Here is a 22,884-nt window from a genome sequence, read left to right on the forward strand (position 1 = left end):
AAAAAAAAAAAAAAAAAAAAAAGAGATAAATTAATAATTATTATTATCGAGGCATTTGCTTTTTTATCCCTCCTGAAATACTAACCTGCAAATATCAGTTAAGTAATTAAAAATAGTGTAAGTAAAATATATTTTTAAATATTTTACTTATGTATGAAATGCGACATGGTAAAAATGAAAATGTGATTTAATTTGTTCAATTATCATATGGACTAGTTTATTAAAATTTTAAGAATATTTTTTTAATATTTCAGAGCTATGCCGTTCAATCTACAAAAAGATATCCTTCCAAAGTTCGTATTGTCGAAGTTGGTCCAAGAGATGGTCTTCAAAACGAACCTAATATAATCCCCACAGACGTTAAAGTAGAATTCATAAACAGGTTGTCTCATACAGGACTAAAAAATATTGAAGCTACTAGGTAAATAAATAATGTTTTAAGACGATTTTTAATAATTATTAAATAAACATAAACCTACTTTTTCAGTTTCGTTTCTCCAAAGTGGGTTCCCCAAATGGCAGATCATGCAGAAGTTTATAGGAAGATAGATAAAATTCCTGGATTATCATACCCAGTTCTAGTACCAAATATGAAGGGATTGCTCACAGCTGTAGGTTTTTAATGTGTATATTTAAAATTTAAATTAAATATTATTCTGGTTAAGATTTCATTTTTCATATTGAAAATTTATTTCTTAATTAGATGCAACATGATGTCAAAGAGATTGCTGTGTTTGGTTCTGCGTCAGAGGGTTTTAGTCGAAAGAACATTCATTGCAGTATTGAAGAGAGTTTAGGAAGATTTGAAGATGTCGTGTCGACAGCTCTAGATCATGGTATTAAAGTCCGTGGTTATGTGTCTTGTGTTTGTGGATGCCCTTATGACGGAGCTGTTTCACCACAAGATGTGGCAATGGTAAATTATAATATAACATGTATTTAAATAAAATAAAAAAATACTAAATAAAATATCATGTAATAGCAAGTTCATAATTCCATAAACTATTTTAAATACAGAAGCATCAAAGAAATTGATCATTATGAATGATAAAAATATTAAAAAATTGTATTTATTTATTTAACTTCTTCAAAAACTAAAATTGTGGAATTAAATGTGCCATTCAATTTAGAAGTTGCATTTCTACCATATTCCTTGTTTAATGGTTTTAGATTTATTAATAGTTATATAAATTTTGACTTAAAGGAAAGTTTACATAAATTATAGATTTTCTTCTCAATGTAAACTAAATTATAAACATTTTTCTGGTTTTTTGTGCATTTAAATATTATTTCATTCTCCTCTGTAAACACTTATACTTAAATTTATTTAAATAATTTATATAAACTGTATTAAAACTATATTAAATAAATAAAATATTTCAGGTTGCTAGTGCATTGTATGAAATGGGCTGTTATGAAATATCACTTGGAGATACAATTGGGGTTGGAACTCCAGGAACAATAAGACCTATGTTACAAGAAGTTTTGAAAGTTGTGCCTATTGAAAGTATGGCACTTCATTGTCATGATACTTATGGGCAAGCTCTTTCCAATATTCTTACTGCACTAGATGTAAAAGAAAATATTTACTATATAATTCAATATTAATAATATTAGTCATTTTATAATTATTATGTTGTTTTGTAGATGGGCGTTTCAGTTTTTGATGCATCTGTAGCTGGTCTCGGAGGTTGTCCATATGCCAAAGGAGCATCTGGAAATGTTGCTACAGAAGATTTAGTGTATATGTTAGAAGGTATGAATATTGAAACAGATGTAAATATAGAAGCATTATTAAATGTAAGCAGATATATAAGTGAAGAACTGAATAAAAACACTGAATCTAAAGTATCTAGAGCATTATCTGGAAAAGAAAAACCACTCAAATTTCTTCAGACATATAGGAATCAGTCATTACTGAGAGTTGTAAAATAACTAAATGATTGATTATTTATAATTTGTTGACTATTCCATTTAATTTTTTACGTACAATGATATTGATTATTTATAAGACTGAGTATAATTATACATGATATTTTGTTTGTGAAATGTGTAAATTGTAATGTGATCTTATTATTTTACTATTAATTAGGATAGATAATTTTTAATATTTTACTATGAATTTTCTATTTTTCCTAATTGATTTTATACTTTTGTGATATTTATTCATTATTTATAATCTAGTTGTGTTAATAAACATTTATCTATTGATACTAGTGATGATGATATTAAATTACTAAAATTGTACGTACTGTACTGTGAATAACATATTTATTTGTATAGATTTTTGGATTTAATATACTCCTTGATAAATGTTCATTCTATGCATTAATTTTTTAATCCTTTAAATTGTTAAATTTTATTGAAGAAAAATAAACAACTAAGCAAAAGTTGAGAAAATTACCCCTCGCATTTTAAATTATAACATAATTTAAAATACGAGGGGTAATTTTTAGTATATAGTAACTTATAACATAATTATTATTAGTTTATTAGGATAAGATAAGTAATTATTTTATTATTAATGTGTATGATATTAAATATTTACATACTTATTTCCGCACATTAAGTTGCCTATATAACAACTTTTATTTTCATATATATTTTTAACTTACAACTAGTTACGAATTATTACTATAAAGCTTTTAACCCCGTTAAAATTATTAAAAATGTTTAATTGAATTAATTATCTTTATGAAAAATTGAATAACATTAAAAAAAAAAACGAATACTTGTTAATTTTCTTTTTCATAAGTAACGTTTCAATTTACATTGAAGAAAAAAATTAGGTATGGTTATTCTTAGGTCTTCATTATAACTATTTAGCCAAAAAAAACATAATTTATGTAAATTTTACTCTAAATATTTTATTTAACAATATCAAAACTATTTATTTTGAAACAATTTATTTTATAGATATTCTTTAGAACTTATAACACGATTTTAAATTATTTAAATTGGTTTATTATGTCACAAAAAATCATATCCTCTCTTTATTATTTATGTCTTACAATTTTTTTTCGTTATCCAAATTCGAGGAAGTGTAAATTGGTAATTGTGCTCGTTATAAATGATCTTGTTATTCATTGAATTTTTAAACTTAAATTATATTATTTGGAATTAAAAAAAAAGGCCATGAAAAATGAATAAAAAAATTATTACTTTAAAAATGTCTTAGTTATTTTTTGAAACGTTATTTTAGAGTGATATACAATGGAATATTGACTTAATTGTAGTTCCTAAATTCCATTACAAACAATTTTTTCTGTTTAAAATTAAAATTTTTTTTGTTATATGACTGATTTTTACATAACGCTATCTATTGTTAAATATATTATAGTTTTGTGAATTATAAATGATGTTTGTAAATATGTATTAAATGGCAGGAGGACATTTAAAATATTTAATATGTAAAATACATTATACATGCAAAAGTAAATTTCAAAATTTATTTATTTAATTATTACTAATATTCGAATACGTAGGCGTTATTACTAGTATTACACTATGGATGGGCAATGCTATACAAAGTTTCTATTAAAAATTAATTTTATCTTAATATCTTCATGTTTAATAAAAATAATAATATATATTGGTAGTAAACAAGTTAACATTATTCTTAAGATACATATCAATACTTAATGCCAATTAGAACATTGTTATAATGAGTAAGGAGGGAAGGTAGGGTTTCAATCGCCTAACCTCCCCTAGGTTTATTATTAAAAAAAAATATATATTTCTTAGAAAACAACCTTAGAATACTTTAATTTATCTCAATAGAATAATTATAATCGAAAAAAAAGAATTATACATTTTTTTAATTATGTTATATTTCCTCATTAAAAGCCACAATACTTACTCAAAGACGCTACTGGTAATAATTTTAATTTGGTAAAATAGTTGATATAATGTATTTAACCGGATTGAATTAATCACATGATAACTGATTGTGAAAATTATATTAAAATAAAACTCCCTAATAAATGTTTATTTTATAAAATTTTTATTAAAAAGTTTAATATGAATAAGAATTTTCTTCAAACGAGGAGAGACTACAGTGATGGGGTTCTCGACAATTATTGAAGTTATTGAATCTAAATGAGATAAATATCCATGACGTTAAAAATTTTTCTCTGTCTCAAAAACTTTTGTAATGTATTTTAAAATAAAATAAAATACATAATCGAGAATTTTAACACAAAATAACCCAGCACAGTGGGGTCGTGGCATAGTTAGGTCCAGTATAGATAATATCTGACAGTGATTAAAATCACTATCATAAAAAACGCTTTGATGCAAATCTGTAGATAGTGTTTAATTTAAAAAAAAAAAATTTGTTAAAATAGCATATTTTTGAATACGGTAGCCATTTGCGCATAGAAGATAGGTCGTCGAGAAATTTTTTATTTTTTATTTTATAGTACATAAAATAAGCTTTAATTTGATATATGTTTAAAGGACGCAGTATTCCCGGAACATTTTCAAAAATTAAGTTGAAAAAGTTAGTTTTTGTAAAAAAGTTGCTATTTTAAATCCCCCCTCTATGAGCAGGTTAAGTGTTAGATTTTCAACAGAATGATATCAAACAAAAGGGAAATATCTAAGGTTTAGTAGAAAAAAAAATTATGTTGATTTGTTTATTTTTCAAAAAGTTATGGAAGTTTTAAGAAAAAAAAGTGAAAAAAATGACAAAATTTACCGATTTTTAAATTTGTAATTTTTTTGGATATTTCCCCCATTTTCGGGGAACGAGAGAATTTTTTTCAATTTTTAATGGTAATGTCTCCAACTAGATACGATTTGTGATCTTTTGACGTACTTTTGAAAGAAATCGGTCCAGTGAGATCTGAGAAAAAGTGGCAAAAGACATAAAAAAAAAAAAACACATCATAGTAAAATTAATACCTTCTCAGCTTCGCATCGAAGCTCATAGCATATTTCTAAATACGGTAGCTATTTTTACCATAAAAGTAAAATAAAGTTAGACATTTTTTTTTCCGTATTAGAGTACATTACATAAACTTTAATTTAAGATATATATAAATAAGAGTCAGTATTTCTGGAACAATTTCAAAAGTAAATTTTCTACTAGTTTTACCCTTTACTAGAAAAAGGGTAAAGGGTCAGATAAAAAAAAAATTACCAAATTATAGGTTAATACTTAATATATCTATTAAAAAAATTGTATTGATCCATACATTTTAAAAAAGTTATGGCAGCAGGGGCGTATTCACATATTTTCCGCCCATAAGCATTTAAAAATTTCATTACGTTATGACTGAGGGGGCTCATTTTTATATATTTTTACTATAACACTACTTATTCTTCCTCAAAAAAAAATAAGTATTTAAAAATATTTTCAAGCACATTTATGTTTATTAATAAATCACAAGATAAATTGCTTGTAGCTATTAATATACATATCATAAATACACAATAAATAAAAACGATTATGATAATTATGAGGAAGTCAATATGTCATAACAACAATAAACATATAACTCGCTTTTTATAAATATGTTGTCATTCAATATTAGGCTGTTGTAAATATGCTGTTGTAGGCAGTTGCCTATATTTCCTTCATATAAATACGTCGATGTATGGCTATATTAAGTAACAAAAATTGAAAAAATGTCGAAAATTAGCCATTTTTAAATTTGTAATTTTTTTTTAGATTTCCCCCATTTACGGAGAACAAGGGAAACTTTTATAATTTCTGAGGGTAATGTCTTCGGCTAGACACGATTTGTGATCTTTTGACGTATTGTTGAAAGAAATTGGTTCGGTGAGAGCTGAGAAAAAGTGGTAACAGACACAAAAAAAAAATAAAATAAAAACGCATCGCAGTAAAACCAATACCTTAGTATAAATTAATATAAATAATATTAGTAAATATAGTATAAATAATAAATTAATAGCTTCGCATCGAAGCTAAAACAATATGACGAAAATCTTTTAATAATTGAAGAACTAGTTAAAAAAGTATCATTTACATCTTCCAGGAATTATAAATTTCAAAATAGAGAATAATTAGGTAAATCTGGATATGAATATTTTAATGGTATAAAATTATAACAGTTAAAAACCATTACAAGTATAATAAATTCAGTGGAACAATGACTTTTATGTCGAAAATATACCCAGTAACAAGTTTGAAAAATCAACCAAAATCTATGAGACGTAGGTACATTTTGTTATAGTTTGAATATAGAATAAAAATGTCAAATAAAGTAATGTTTATTATTAACAATAGAACTAAGTTCTGTCCAGGGGTTCAAATAAATTCTCTGTTATAGAAATACGACATGAATATTAAGAATATTATACAAATATAATAAAACATATATTATCTTATTATCTGTTGATTTTATCAACAAAATATATTCATACAAATGAAAAATATATTGCTATATGTCACTGTAATAATTTAGATATTTTATTTTACCGAATATTAATATTTTACAATTAATTTACAGAAAAAGGATTTTTCAATATTGGTAACAGTAAAATAACCGTATAAGGCATGTGAAAACAAAATCATTATTTTTTTAAATATTTACAAGTATTAATGATAATTTAAGTTTAATAAAAATGTCTAATGCATTAATAATTTCTTGTAAAATTATAAATTATTGTTTATGAAGTAGTAGGTAAAATGTATCACACTTATTAAACTATTATAATAGTAATATCTTAAGAGCAATACCAAAAGACGCGAGAAATATTGAATTTATGAATTTAATGAAATCTAAAAAAATAAATTACATGATGAACTTGAAGAGATTATTTAGTCATCAGTACATTTTGATCAATATTTTAACGACTTTTAATTACTAATTAAAATTATTATCTACTCACCATTTACCCGACATTTAGAATGTCAGTGATAAGGTACCCTATAGAATTATCTATTAACGTAATAACGTTAAAACGTATTAACGTAACACTTCAACTAAAATAAAATTTCTCAAAATACTATTGGATCTAAATAATAAAATGTAAAACAAAAATTTTTTTAATAATAGTACTTATTTAATGTCTCTTACGGTTCTACTAATGCATCAGCCGAAGAAGTTTTAACAATTTTATTTAGCACATCATTTGAATAGTGTGAATGAAAATAACGACAGTCACTATATACAATTATTATTCAATTCTACTTTCACTAAAATAATAATAGTTACTGTTTTTGCTATATAAAAAAAATATTTCAAAACAAATATTAAAAAATAAATACGCAGTCATCGTTTTATTGATATTAAATAATAAGCAAGTTGCAGCAGTTTGTGTAGATTTATAACAAAATTAACTACGCGTTAACAGTTCTCAGTTAGAATACATTATCTATCACATTAACGGATCGATTTCTAATCACTAAGTATAAAGTTTTCATACGTATTTTTCAATTTTTTAATGATGAAAAATCAACATTTTTTATCTTTTTGATTATTGATACTTATGTCCTCGTGCCATGGCCGTTGTATCGAAAGTGAAAACGATTGTTTTGTATGAAAGCAAAAGACATATCATCCTTTTCAGTCTTCAACAATGTATATATATATATGTTAATATTTCNTGTATCGAAAGTGAAAACGATTGTTTTGTATGAAAGCAAAAGACATATCATCCTTTTCAGTCTTCAACAATGTATATATATATGTTAATATTTCACTCTTTCTTTCTGTCTTACTAACGTCTGATTCCTGAAACTACGCCAATGAATTATTAATCTTCCTTCACTTCAATTCACTCAACAATGACTTTCTGCGCATAAAATAGACATCATATAAATCATGGACGTGCACGATTCGCGTGCCAATTATGATAATTGCTCTTTACTAGAAATAGAAAATTAATTTGCTCTCAAGACTATTGGTGGTGATTGATCTAGTAATCAAATGCTTACATATTTAAAACATATTACACTTTTTTTAGATAATCTGTAGATGATTAAATCATGTTGTAAACATCCAATTAGCCATTATAACAGTTTTCGTAATTTTTTTATAAGAAGTGAAATATTAAAACTGAATTTTAATGTCAAAATGTAATTATTTACATCAAAATATAAATTAAATTATGGAAGTGTAATAGAAAGTAAATTTTCATAACGTTTCTCTAAAAAAACCTATTAGAATTCAGAATTACACTTCTGAATGATTACATTAAGTACTATTTCATTGAAGATATGAAGACATTTTAATAATGAAAGGCTCTTTTATTTATTATCATTTTTTTTTTAAATAAACTAAACTTTAATTTTAGTGTTTTAAAATTAGTTTTTAAGTAAAACGTTATATTTCAAATTAATATCGGATGTGTACATTGTAGACCATACGAAACACAATAGAAAAATTACTATCATTATGTATTAAAATTAAAATGCACAATGCGTGTTGAACCAAAACTAATGTACTGCGGTATGTCCATTGCACAATGAGTAAATGGTTCGGTACGAGTATATTCTTGCTCAGGAAATAACAGCGAGCAATATTGACTTTAAAGGAACTTTGTTGGTGAAAGTTAAATGTCGAGTGTTGTTTTTCTGTTAAACATAAACGACATTTCAGGAAGAGTCGTGTTTAGGCATAAAATATTATATTTGCTTATCCTATCTCTTACTCGTATTACAAGTTATTAATCATTCGATTAGCGATTACGCAATGACAATTTTTTATTGCAATTTGAGAAACACCATCACCGCAACTCAATTAAAAATGTGTAAAAACACATATGAAATGAACTTACAAGGTTACTTGAGTATGATTTTTTTTTCTCTAAAAAAACTTATCTTAATACAGTAGACTACACAAAATAATTTAACGGGAACGACTATCGCATCGTTATATCTATTTAGTGAACGTGCGCGTACATATTAATGTGTTGTGGCCGAAACGTTCCCATGTGCGGCGGCAGCGATAAAACTTTTTACTTCTTTCAGCTAATGCCATTACACCGTGGCGACTGTATTGACCCCAGTGACCCAGCGATACTTTCATTTCTCTCATCTCCCGAACGTCCACTTAATCGTCTCTGTAACGGAAAAATACAAATACAATTTTTATATTATTACTACTTTTTTTTTTCTTAAGCTGATGATGTTCCTCTTTTTCCATGGGTGGCCATGGTGAGTTATTGTGTTATCCCCTTTCACTACTTCTGGCTATGAGTCTAATCGCAGTTACATTTATATCTCTGCCATTTTACGTCACTGTTAATGACCGCACGTTCGGATGTTACATGTTATTGCAGCAAATATCGCTTTTTATTATTACTTTTTCGTGGCAGACGTGTTGACGATGTCCGAAGATACAAAATAGAATCTTCGCACGTGAGAGTCCCAAACTATAGTAATTACAATAGAAAATTTGATACGGCAAGCGCAAGAAAATGAAAATATGTATTGGTTTATTTATAGATACTCAAAAATAATAATACTGGTCAGCTAGAATTCAGTGAGAGCGTTAAAATAAATACTTGTATGAGACTTAAACCAACTTGCTTATTAGTATTGTTTTTATTAATTAAACGAAATTTCAGTCGACTGTTCTACGAGAACTGACTACTTGAGAAAAAAATTACTGTCTCAATCGATTTTTCATCGTGAATTTTTTTTTTCACAAATCTTACATACTTATCTCTATAAAATCATAGATTATGTTTAGTAATAAAAAAATATATGTAAATTATAATTAATGTGTATATTAATTAGTATTGTAAGTTGATGGGATTATAATATTGATATATTTTTTAATTTTAAGTTTTAGAAGAATGTTCAAATCCTGTAACTTGATTCGAACTTGAGCCCACATCTTTAGTAGATATTACAATAGTTATAAAAAATTAAATGTTAAATAATAAAATGGTAAGTCCTACAGTATTAGTTCTTGTTTATATATTTTTCAGAAAATTATTTGAAATATATTTTGAAAGAAAATGAAAGAATGAAGAGGTTTGTGTTTTATGAATAATAATATAATTTTTGGCTATATTGATGCACTTTATTGTTAAAGCTACATATATGGCTTATAATTATACTTAAATAAAGGTCATTAAGAAATTATTTGAAAAAAGCTTTTCCTATAAAAGTTTCTGAACTATAACTCAATATTTTTGAATTTATATTTCAAAAACAATATGTTTCAAGTAAACTAATGAAAAAAAGTTGATTAGCGATATATACAACGATTTCCGTGTAATTAGATGATTTTATACAATTTTTATTAAAGATAATATTATTACATTAACGTATATTATTTATTCATCTTACGTATTTGAGAAATGAATGGTCATTTTTTATAATATAACTATATATTCATTTAATTAAAGAACGCATGAAGCGTGAAAGTTAATTTATATTATTTATCTACTTTTTTTACTCGGGTAAAAAAATAAAACAAATACTTTTTTCTAAAAAGATATAATATTAAATAATTTTAAGGTAAATTATTTACAAGAAATATACTTACGTAAACCCATTTAAAATTCCATTGAATTTTATTCACATTTTTTAAATTTCTTACATCGCACATATATACTAAATGATTAACAACACAGTGTCAATATTTAGTAAAAATGAATTTTTGGAAAAAGTCTTGTGAAAATATTTACTGTAAAAATATAATGTTACATGACTGATTTTAATAATAATTATTCATCTCACGCCAATTTACGATAAATTTTCTATCATAATTATATCTATGACATTCGAGTATATATATTGTAGTACGTTGTTTTGAAATACGTCGAGTCAACAAAAATTACTTCATATTTATAATGCACTAGTACTATTACATCTATTTGTCAACAGTAACAGTGATGTCATCATAATCATTGTTAATTTACTTTATGCTAATAAGAAAAATAACTTAAATACGTAATTTTCGATCACCATTTAATGGGCCTTTATATCCATTTTATATGTTAATTAGTACTGTAATAAAGAATTATGCAATTATAATTATTACGTAGTATTTACGTACCAATTAAAACTATTTGGATAAAATATAATATAATAAATTCGACATTGATGAATTTGAGATTGTCTAGTTGATAAAATAGTAGAAAGATGACTAATACTTGTTTAATAATTATCATATCAGTTTTTAAAGAATAAGTTCAAAATTGGTCGATGAAAATTAAGGAAATGTAGCTTACCTATGGATAATTTTTTGTCACTAGTTATTATTGTGATTAACTTAATATTTATGATACTATAACATTTTTAGCTTACCAATAATTTGTTGATTATTGTGATCTTCTGTGTAAATTTCTTAATAATAGAAAAACTTTTCTTTCTATCATACATATATTTTTTAGAGAAAAAAATGTTAATAATTAATTTTAATATTATCAAAATTACGAATTAACTTTGGTTTAATAAAGCAGAATAATGTAAATCTTATACAGATTTCTTGTTCTTTAGATATTAGATTTTGGTACAAACAGTCAAATCTAGAGATGAGGTAACACTTCTAACGACACAATATTGTTTTGTAAGTTATCAGTCAGTTATTTTAAGAACAATATTTAAAATATTTAATAATTAAAAGACTAAAAATTTTATTTATTAATTTAAATTGTTCATAAAATATTTATTTTACATTTGCTCTTTATTCTGCGTCCTTTTTTTCTCTGTGGTAAATTTGACTAAATCAATCATATATTATTACCCTAGAGGTTCGCCTTAAATTTAAAAATTGTTATAATTTTGTTAAATAAGGATGAAGGTTTTTTTCGTGAAATTTTTTTGTTTACAAATTGATAATGAAAATTGATTAATCAAAGAGTCAAAAAGTCAATACTATCTTCCTGTAGACGCCTATGTGTAATTGTAATACATTTTTGGAGAAAGCAATGGCAATATTAAAAATTATGACCGTAAGAAAAAATACTAAAGTTATTGGTTCAACATAAAAAAAATGAAGAAAAACATGTAACGAGAAATTCTAAATGATTATTTGGCCTAGAGTGGTAAACATAGGCAGAACTACGGACTGGGCCGACTGGGTCATGACCCCGGCTAATGATGCCCTTATTTTGAAACTTTTGTTATTTAATCTTTATTATTAGAAATATTTAACATTATTAGGATAATTTTAATGAATAAAAAATTAATTTCTAATTGTGTAAATAACTCCCTTCACAAACCTACAATAAATCAATAAATAACTCCATCACAATTACCTCTGTAGTATTATTTTGATATAATATGGTCTACTCTGGTGACCTAGGTGTAATAAAGGTCTAAATCACCTCAAGGTAAAAATATTTATGTTGCAAACAATTGTNTTATTTTGATATAATATGGTCTACTCTGGTGACCTAGGTGTAATAAAGGTCTAAATCACCTCAAGGTAAAAATATTTATGTTGTAAAAAATTGTGNACCTCAAGGTAAAAATATTTATGTTGCAAACAATTGTTTTCATAACTTTATGTATACATTTTTGGAGCCGTTCTTATATTTATAGTGAGACTTTTAATTGTTTACCTTCTTTAGAGTTAATTTTTACGAAAGTTTATAATAAAAAGAAGCTGAACACTTATTATAACAATTTTTGGCTCAACTTGAAAGTTTGAAATTGATATCACTAAATAGATTTTTTTTTGAGGATTTAAAAATGGTGTTGCTGAGATTGATATGTGGTCAGGAACTTATATAATTGTAATTGATAGAAAATTCATGAAAAACTCAACATTTTGTTAAAATTGCTATTTTTTGTAATTAATAATTTAAAAAAAAAAAAAAAAAAATCATAATAATCATTTCTTTGTAACTTTTAGTGTTTAAAAAGAAGTTGCAATTGAAATAATCTGATCTTAATTTATTTTTTTATTTTTCAAATATAATAAAAAAAAACACAGGTTAAAATGAAATTCAACAACACATCATATTTATGATTGATTATTAGGATGTCTAACTTTATAATAATTTTTAAATTACATAACAAGTAGAATGCATTATGTGCAGTAAATCAATTTGAATAATTAAAAATTAATTGAGATCTGAATATATCAATTTTAAGCACTAAAAGTTGTAAAGAAATTATTATATTTTATTTTGAGATATAATTACAAAAAATAGTAATATTAACATAATGTTAAGTTATTCATACATTTTTTGTCAATAGTAATTATATAAATTCCTGACCTCAATCTAAAAAATACCATTTTATAAATTCTTAATAATATTTACTATTATTTAATATCAATTTTAAACTTTCAAGCTGAGCCAAAAAATTAATGTAAAAATTTTTCCTTTTTTTATTATAAACTTTCATAAAAATTATTTTTAAAGGATCAAAAATAGTTTAAACAAGATATTTTAGATCAAAATTTTAGGACCATTTTAGAATAAAATGCTAGTAACTAAAGTTTTAACATTACAAATAAAATGATCATAGAAATTTTTATTTTATTTTAAGATTCGGGCTGATTGATAAACAATATTTTGTAAAGTAAGAATCTGTGTTGTATCTGATTATAATATCAATGGAGAGCTTGTTAATATCGGATTTCTTATTCATTTTAAATAATTGAAAATTAAATATCAAATTATTAAATTAAATTAAATTTCAAAAAAAAATTCATTTTTACTTCATTTCTTTGACTATTATAAATTGACTTTTAACAAGCAATGAATTTGCTCAAAATACGACTTGATTAGCAAGAATACGATTTTTTTTCATTAAAAATTAGACTGGAGAATATACGCAAGTTTCCACTACCAATTGACGCCCCTATTAACTAAATAATAATTTCAAAATAATTGTGTATAGAGTAAAAAACTTAAAATTTAGCGACTTGATATTGATTGGGTACTAAAAAATTTATCAATATTTCTATTAAGTGAATAAATAAAGATATTATAATTTATATACTATAATTTTCTCAAATTAAAAAAAGATATTGAAACTAATTTCAGTTTTTGGGCTAGTTGGTGTCAAATTATTGGCACTATATTAGTAATAATATAGAATATAATTAAAGTTATGCAATTAACGATTAAAATTAACACCACGGTGTCGTTTAAATGCAGCAACTTCTAGAAACAATTACTTTGCTGTATTGGATAATTTGAGCATAAAAAAAGAATTGTAAATAAATTAAAAATGGATATGAAAATAAACATGTTTTAGATTTTTTTATAAATTATTGCAACAGTTATAGCTATGGATCATAAAATGACAAAACGATGAACAAATTATTATTTTTTAAATATATGACGTTGATTATTAAAGAAGTAAACAATTTCGCGTTACCGAATTAATTAGTAATGGGAAATATCAAATAGTATCTATGGAGTTATTCGATATGTGTCCACTATTCGAACTATTCCATAGTCATTCAAAAAATATTCGATAGTTACACAATATATTCGAATAGTTTTTAAAACTATTCGATAGTTTATGCTAAAAATAAACTATTCGGTTGTATAAACACAATTCGAATAGTTATTCGATAGTTTAAAATATTTGAAAATGTCCATCTATAGTATTAATACATCCTTACAATATAAAAAATCGTGATCATTGGGTTTGATCAATACTTTTTATTGTTTTGTTAACAAGTCTTTACTTTTAATTAAAGTAAAAACAAAATTGATTAATTTTTTTTACGCAACATGTTTGATGATGTTTATAATAATTGGGATTAGTTATAATGTTTTATTATTGTACTTTATTTTTAAGTTTACTGAGAAAATACATTGTTTGAAATGGGTTCATTATTTTAGACAGCAGATAATTGATTGAAGGAAGATTTATAACTTATATTTTATTGTTCGGTTAAAAGAGAAAGATATTTCTTTATAAATAAGTATTTATTTATAAGCAGTGTTGTTAGTGAAACAAATGGATATAATCATAAGTAACCATATGAAAAAATCGAACCCTTCGCCTTTCAAAAAAAAAAAAAATAATTCAGTATCCGTGTTACATTATCTGTTTAGATTATACCTCTTATTAAAAAGCAAATATTAACGGCGAAGAGCATTCCAAACGAAAGTATTATACGAACAAGAATAACAAATAAAATAGTAGTTTTAGGTAGGGAATATTAGACATCTTTACAGTAGTAGCGGGTGTGATTATAGCACCCAAAGAAGAAAGTGACCAGTTTCCGACAGACGGCTGTACAGGTTAAAACTCATATGTTAAAAAACTGTGTTTTATTGTAATAGAATCATTTACGTCTATTATATCGTACGGTTAATTAAGTGTCAATATTAAATATATGTTATTAGAATTATTATTACAAATCATATTTTTGGTTTAATGTTTATATTGTTTTCAATTATTTGTAAGATTAGTATAAACTGGAAATGAAGACTTCAAGATAAATTTTTAACAATTAATTTTTTAAAGCATAATAACTATGTCTATGTCACATAGAGTTCTTCTACAGGTGAGATAATCATACAATATTTTTCTCCGTAATTAAATGTAATATTGAAATATTATTGTAGATGTAAATACATTTACAATAAAATACGTTGAATAATTAAGTTTTATTAATCAAGTTATCTCTCTTGAAAATAAAAATAATTGCACACTGAATCATATATTTTAAAGCAAGGAATAACATTAAAAGTAACTTCTTATTCATGAAATTGTTCTCATCACTTTCTTCAACTAAATAAAACTTTTGAAAATATCTTAATTTTTCATCTTCAAAGTGAGAACTAAACCTTAATTGTGAGGAACAACTTCTTTTTTATAACATTCAAAAACATACAGAAATAAAATAAAATAAATTATTTATAATTCCCAGTTATAAATTTTTATTAAAATATATTATAAAATTATTTAACATTTACATAAATAATATAATTTTTTTTAAATATTTCTGTGACCATATTTTAAAAGCTCATATGTCTATTTTAGTGAAGTTTTAAGAAATAAAATCAAATTTTTTTTATGTTTTTTACAAATAGATATTTTTGAAGTGCGAAAATGAACTTTCATGATAGATTTGAAATGAAACTTTTTGGAACACGATAAAAAACGTTTTTCTCTGTATGAATTATAAATAATCCCAAGTATCCGTTTTTAATTTTTAGCTTTTCAACATAAGCTATAGATTTTTAAATTCATAAATTCGCTTGTATAAGTATTTTAACTATTACAATAACGTGTGTAAAAGCATTTATTTATAAACGCGTAAAAGTATCAAACAATTTTACATAAATTAAAAATTATTATATTAAAATTTCAACCTATCTAAAAATTATCACTCTGATTTAATAATTCTTTGAAAAATAAAATTTATATATTTTCTTTGTGTAGTTTTAAACAAAATGTTGATTTTTATTCGAATTAAATTGCAACCCAAGTAATTCTCCACATCTATATAATAATTGATATTTCATTATTCTCCACTAGTGAAATTGGTGTCTTAATTTAATAATTATCAAACCTTAAAATATAAGTTACTTGTAAAACATGATTTTAAAGAAATTAAAAAAAAAATGTTAAACTGTAAAACATTAATTCATGTAAATTAAAAATATTTTTATTAATCTTTCTGACATATCATTTTTTTAATTATCATAACTAATTATATATTATTGTATAATTTATATAAGAACAAGTAAGTTTCTTTAGAATATTTTTGTTACATTATTACAGCAATGTCAAATACGGGAAGTGTCAATCTAATGTTAGAAAGAACTTCAGCAATTTGACCATTGTTAAATAATGTTTACAGGAAATCACACGATTTTCTCTTATTGTTTTTTCTCAGCAAGATCTTTTTCACTGTTCACATTATATCGTCTAGATCGCTATTGTTTCCACTAGCTTTAGCAATTTAACTAAATAATTTTAATAAGATATTAAATGGTATAATAGTCATTGAAGTACTTATTATATCACGGAGCACAGATGGGTGTATACAGATATTTACTAATATAGGTAACATGAAAACCTTATATATATTGTGTTTAAACCGTTGACGTCAATTATTCGTTTCAGTTCTGTGAATAATTTTATTCATAAAACACCATTTTTTTTTTTATTTTCATGATTAGCAAACTTTTAAGAACAGGAAAAATTGCATAAACTATAGTCTTAAAAAGTATGTCTAAATTTGTTAATAAATAACAAGTAACATCTTAGTAATCCATTAATAAACGTCCAAGATATAGTAATTTTTCTTATGTATTCAAGTTTAGTCTAATACAAATATTTTTAAAATACTTTAAATCTCGTTATGGAAGATAATTTAGGCGAAAGGATATCATTTTTTCATTTTTGTAAAAAAAAACGTTGATTGGTTTTTGGTTGAGAATTAAAATGTTTATTAAAAATTAAGTCTAAACATTGTGGAGTTTTTTTTTTTGAAAATTGTCTAAAAGTTTAATAAAATAATTATTTATTTTAAAGAAAAAACAAAATAGTCAATATAGTTTTCATAACTATAATAATAATATATTATGATATATTATTATTTTATTTAAAAAAAAATCATATTAATTAAATATAAATTAATAGTTAAACGTAATACGTAATATTAATCAAAATGTTTTATGTTAAATATTATTTTAGGTGTTTTTGCTGATCTGTTTGTCTTTTAATGTTATATGCATAAAAAATTTGGATCAGTCGAAACTTATAGCAGATAGACCTAAGAATCATAAGCCAACATCATTATGGGATTCCAGCTCAACAAATTTAAAATACAAGCAGACACATATTCCACCATATGCTGTAAAAATGGAACCTTTAGTTCATTATTCACAGCATGATCCCCTTTATACAAACTCTACTAATGTAGCATTAGACAAAGTAATTCCTGATAGCAGCGCAAAAGGTTCAGAACCTAGAATATCAACTGATTACGGGCCACCCGGTACCAATTATGGTGTACCTTTTCAACAAGATTATTATAAAGAACCAGAACCAATTATTGAGATAATAATTAAAGAATCAAATGAGTCACTTCCATTACCAGCTACTCCTCCTCCTACTCCTGTTACTCGGCCATCAAAAGAACCAGTTCAAGTGTTTTATGTAAAATACAAGAAAAATCCTAATTCTTATGGGAATAAAGAAGATGTTATCTATGAGGCACCAATTCCAGCAATAACTCCTAGTGCTGAAACAGAAAGTGAAACGACATACGCATCAGAAGTTGTGCCACAATATACATACGCAACAGAAGCTCCAGCTCCTAGTACAACTTATAGGACTATTATTAAGCCCGATTCTGAAATTTATCATGGAAGTGGCCTTAAAGTTACATTTGGCAAAACTGAACAAAAATGGAGCTCTACGTTAGACGAAGCTCAAAAAAGAGATTCGATTAGTGCACCGAGTGAAGAACAAAATAAGCTTAATACCTCTATCAAGGAACATAAAAGGAGTTATATTGAACCTAATATACAACATACTGAGTATCAGCGAATTAATAACTTTGCTTCAACACCACAAAATTCTAATCACCCTCTTCAAGGTATTCATCATTTGAAAAATAATTTAGATCAACCACAACAATTTAAAAAAACTGATTCATTAGTTCAAAATCTTTTTAGAGATCAAAATTCTCATTCAAGAATACAAGGTCATGAATCATCATTAAAACTGCAACAAAACAATTTTGAAGGCATTGTTGAACAAAGGCCGTTAGAATTCAACGAAAACTACAAACAACAACAATTTAATCAACATAACATCCCAGCGTTTCAATTAAATCCACCACAAATATTCACAGGCGTTCCTCAAGAAAGAGTCGTCCAGCCAAGTAAAGAAAACCAGTTTATAAATAAACCTTTTGAAACTCATCCATATTCCGATCAATCTTTTGAACACCAGCTCAATCAAAATAGACATTTGGAACAACACTTGGTTCAAAATAGACCATTTGAACAGCAGCCACCACCTTTTGAGCAACCATTTCAAAATAAACCAGCTATACAGCAGTCAGGTAATAATAGACCATTCGAACACCAACTCAATCAAAATAGACCGTATGAACAACATTTGATTCAAAATAGACCATTTGAACAACAGTTTGTCCAGAACAGACCTTTTGAACAGCTATCTATTCAAAATAGACCTTTTGATAATCGTCAAATACAAAATCATCCGATTATAAACCGGCCATTTGAGAATAATCTAAATATAGAAAGACCATTTGAAAACCGAACTCCTAATCAAAATATTATAAATTATAGACCACATAGTCCTCCAACTAACTCTCCAAGTGTACCGCCAAATTCGAATAATCCATTTGTACCAAGTGATAGACGTCCATTACAACCACCACAATTCGCAGGAAACTTTAATAACCAACTTGTCGGAACAAAACATTCAGTTGAATTAAAGTTTCTTCCACAACAATCAAATTTTCCATCAATACAGCCACAGCAATCTCAAATATTACTTCCGCAATTTACACAGGGTCAATTTCAGCAGCCACAATTCCAACAACCACTTCAAAAATTACAGTTTCAACAACCACAATTTCTTCAACAACAATTTAGACCTGAAGTTCGTAGACCTTTAAACAACAATTCGCCGACTTTTACACAACAACAAACAGAAAAACAACAATTTAATCCAGAAATCAAGACAGCTTTTACTCAAATACAACATCAATTTAATTCTGATGCGAAGCCAACATCAAGTCCACAATTTCAAATAACTCCTTCTAATGAGTATACTATTGATACTCATCAGCAATCAGTCCAATCAGGACAAATTAATGAAAATTTCAAGAAATATCAACATATGCAACCCGAACAAAACTCCTTTCGAACAAATAGTACTTGGCAAATAATAAATAGCCATCAAAGTTCTCAAAAAGTTCAAGATAAAGAATTTATTAGTCCAAGTACGATGAAAAGTTCTATAGATTTTACACACAAATCAGTTCTTAAAACTACTGAAAAATCTATATTATCACCTGTAACACCTCAATATAAAGACGTCACTACAATTGGAACATCACCTAAACCTGTTACTCAAGAAGTAATTAAAGACGAATCAAAGAAAACAGATAGTAAAAAGGTTGCTGTACTTCCTGATGAAGTCCCAGACGAATTACGAGAACAATTACTTTCTTCTGGCATATTAAGCAATGCTGATATTCAAATATTAGATTACGATAAAGTTGGTGATATACCTATAGAGAGTTTACCTCCTGAAGCTCTAGAAAATTTATATGGTAGTCAAGGTCAAGCAAGTGATCCAGTGCCATCAATAGCACTCCCTTTAAACAGCACTAATGTTCAAATGAAAATTATTAAATATGACCCAACAACTGAAGAAGGAAAAAATATTGAAAATAAATACATGGACCGACCAAAAGCTCATACACTTGATCCAGTCGTTTTAAATGACACCGGATATAATAGATTTTTACCACTTAATATTAATGGTTCACAATTTCCAATACCAAACTCGCCGTTGTTGAAAAACAAGGCAATCGGAAGTGTTGTTATTCTATCACCTGTAGCATATGACTTGTCAGATGAACAGACTAGATCGTCTAGAAATACTGCTGTTCAAGTGAAAGGAGTTCATTTTATTGTAGGAGATATTGTAAAGAACCTTGTCAAGGACCCAAGCAGACGTAATTTTGAGACATGGTTACAGAAAGAGAAAATGACACCAGCTAACGAACAATCAGTAATCCTGCTGGTTACTAAGTAAGTCATATATATATATATATAGATCTTTATTTGATGTTAAAAAAATCTTGGTTCTTTATATATTTTAATATTTTTTTAAACAAAATTTTAAGCAAAATTAAAAACTACAACATGTATTGATTTTTCAGACCATTAAATAAATTAAATGGAAAAGAGATTTACATGTATGATGTGACACATAATCGGGTCAGCAAATTATCAGGCGATTTGAGTGCGACTTTTGTAAATGTTGCCGAGTCTAATTCTCAGAGTCACGATTTGGATAATTTATCATCTGACCAAGAAGTAGACGTCGTTGTGTCTGGAAATAGAGCAAAAGAAGATCCTCAGGTTGTATCCGGTTACAGCAGGATGAACAACTTCTCGAGTAAAAGGAGAAATGCCACTAGCAATAATTAGACTGATCTAAAAAATAGATTGTACTTAAAAAATTATTTAATTATATGATTAATAGTAAAAGTGAAGTCGATAAACAAAATATTTAAAACTCAATTGTTTTTCAGCAATTCTCATTTATGAAAATAATTGCTCTTCGTCTATTTTGTAATATTATTAATTCTAAGCAAAAACGATTATAGTATTAAATAAGTAAATTCTACCGATGTTTTTTTATGTGTTAATTTAAATATATTAACACGAATATTATTATAATTTTATATGTTAATATAAAACAAAATTTATAAAATCTATGTTGAATGTCAATTATCAATATTATTTTTTAATGGAAATAAATTGTTTATTTATTAAAATAATGTCTTAAGCTTAAAAAAAAATGAACATTTTTCTTTGCTCATAAACTAAACTACGCAAACTACATCACAATTAAAAAATAAGTAAATAAGCATAGTACTATGCTCAATTTCATCTGTAAGTTATTATTATATTGTTATAAAAAAAAACAGCACAGTGAAGACGTGGCACAGTTGAGTCCAGTATAGATGATATCTGACAATGATTAAAATTACTATCATAAAAAAAGCTTCGATGCAAATCTGTAGATAATCTTTAATTTTAAGAAATTGGTTGATTATTTTTAAAGCAAAATTAACTCCTATTTCTATCATTATTTCTAATTAGAAGTTGATTAATAAGTATAATTTATGAATAAATATTTATTAGAGCAATTCAACGTAGTATGAAATTGATATTTTATAATTTAGTATTGTAATTTTTTAGGAGAATTTATAAAAAAATAAAAACTAGTTATAATTTTAAAGGCAAACGTGTATAAAAATTGAAGGACTTGACACAGAATTTTTTGGATAATAATATGTTGTTAATTATGAATAAATGGTCTGAAAAAAATTTTTATTAGAGTAAAAAATATACTTTTTTTAATCAATGTTTCATGTTAATTTCAAATAGCATTTATATTTTTTCCATCACTAATAATTTTTGATATTATTATTAATTAGTTAAAAACTATAGGATATAACTATAAGGAAAATAGTTCTGAATATATCTATTGTATCTTCTATTTAAACACCAAGAGTTACATAGAAATTATCCATTTTTCTTTTGAAATAATTTATTATGATAAAAAAATAATTAAAAACACAAAACACACATGATTTTTAATATTTTAAAAATAATTTGTGTAAAATATCATTTTTAACCTATTTTTTTGGTTATTTTTTTAATCGATACAGTGGAAATTTTTTCAATTTTTGAGGGTAATATCTTTAATTAGATAATATTTGTGATCATTTGATGTATCGATAAAAAAAGTTGATCAAATGAGAACTGAGGAAATAAATGAGAGCCATAAAAAAAAAATCACATAGTATAAAAGAAACCATTAGTATGAGAAAGAAATTTCTTCAAACGAGGGAAGACTACAGTTATGGGGTTTTTGATATTCATTAAAGTTATTAAATCTAAGTGAGATAAAAATCAAGTGAGTTAAAATTTTTTTCGAACTCAAAAACTTTGTAAGGTATTTTAAAATAAAATAAAATATAAAATCGATAATTTTAACACAAAAATACTGTAGCTATTTTTACCACAAAAATAAAATAAAGTTCAAATTTTTTTTTTCATAATAAAATATATTACATAAGCTTTAATTTAAGATATATATATAATATATATATTATATATATATATAAGTGTCAGTATTTTTGGAACACTTTCAAAAGTTAATTTTTTGTGAAAAAGTTGTCATTTTTAATCTCTACCTGCGGGCAGATAAAGGGTCACATTTATAAAAAAATATACAAAATAATAGAT

The 22,884-nt window shown here is 25.2% G+C and overlaps 2 protein-coding genes across 3 annotated transcripts in view; both read left to right on the plus strand.

The window, feature by feature from the left end:
* Positions 1 to 2,319, plus strand: part of LOC126905155 (hydroxymethylglutaryl-CoA lyase, mitochondrial) — an 8,663-nt gene extending 6,344 nt beyond the window's left edge. For both annotated transcript variants that reach the window (XM_050684619.1, XM_050684620.1), the window contains 5 exons: positions 255 to 421; positions 488 to 611; positions 704 to 916; positions 1,384 to 1,572; positions 1,648 to 2,319. In XM_050684619.1, coding sequence (XP_050540576.1) covers positions 255 to 421; positions 488 to 611; positions 704 to 916; positions 1,384 to 1,572; positions 1,648 to 1,935 — 981 coding nt within the window. In that variant the 3' untranslated portion in view covers positions 1,936 to 2,319. The remainder of the gene's footprint in view (positions 1 to 254; positions 422 to 487; positions 612 to 703; positions 917 to 1,383; positions 1,573 to 1,647) is intronic.
* Positions 2,320 to 15,104: 12,785 nt separating this feature from the next.
* On the plus strand, positions 15,105 to 21,333 carry LOC126904214 (uncharacterized). Its single transcript, XM_050682996.1, has 3 exons — positions 15,105 to 15,407; positions 17,549 to 20,652; positions 20,784 to 21,333. Exons 1-3 carry the CDS (start codon positions 15,378 to 15,380, stop codon positions 21,052 to 21,054), a joined length of 3,405 nt encoding a protein of 1,134 aa, XP_050538953.1. The 5' UTR covers positions 15,105 to 15,377; the 3' UTR covers positions 21,055 to 21,333.
* The last annotated feature ends 1,551 nt before the right edge of the window (positions 21,334 to 22,884 follow it).

The sequence above is a fragment of the Daktulosphaira vitifoliae genome, unplaced genomic scaffold (assembly GCF_025091365.1).
Source record: "Daktulosphaira vitifoliae isolate Bord-2020 unplaced genomic scaffold, ASM2509136v1 Scaffold_4, whole genome shotgun sequence".
In the NCBI taxonomy this organism is placed as follows: domain Eukaryota; kingdom Metazoa; phylum Arthropoda; class Insecta; order Hemiptera; family Phylloxeridae; genus Daktulosphaira; species Daktulosphaira vitifoliae.

Bases quoted from the DNA above. Each gene is read 5' to 3' on its own strand.
- LOC126904214 (XM_050682996.1), top strand. From the start codon at position 15,378: ATGTCTATGTCACATAGAGTTCTTCTACAG. The intron at 15,408-17,548 runs GTGAGATAATCA...ATATTATTTTAG, and splicing joins CACATAGAGTTCTTCTACAG to GTGTTTTTGCTGATCTGTTT. The intron at 20,653-20,783 runs GTAAGTCATATA...TTGATTTTTCAG, and splicing joins GTAATCCTGCTGGTTACTAA to ACCATTAAATAAATTAAATG.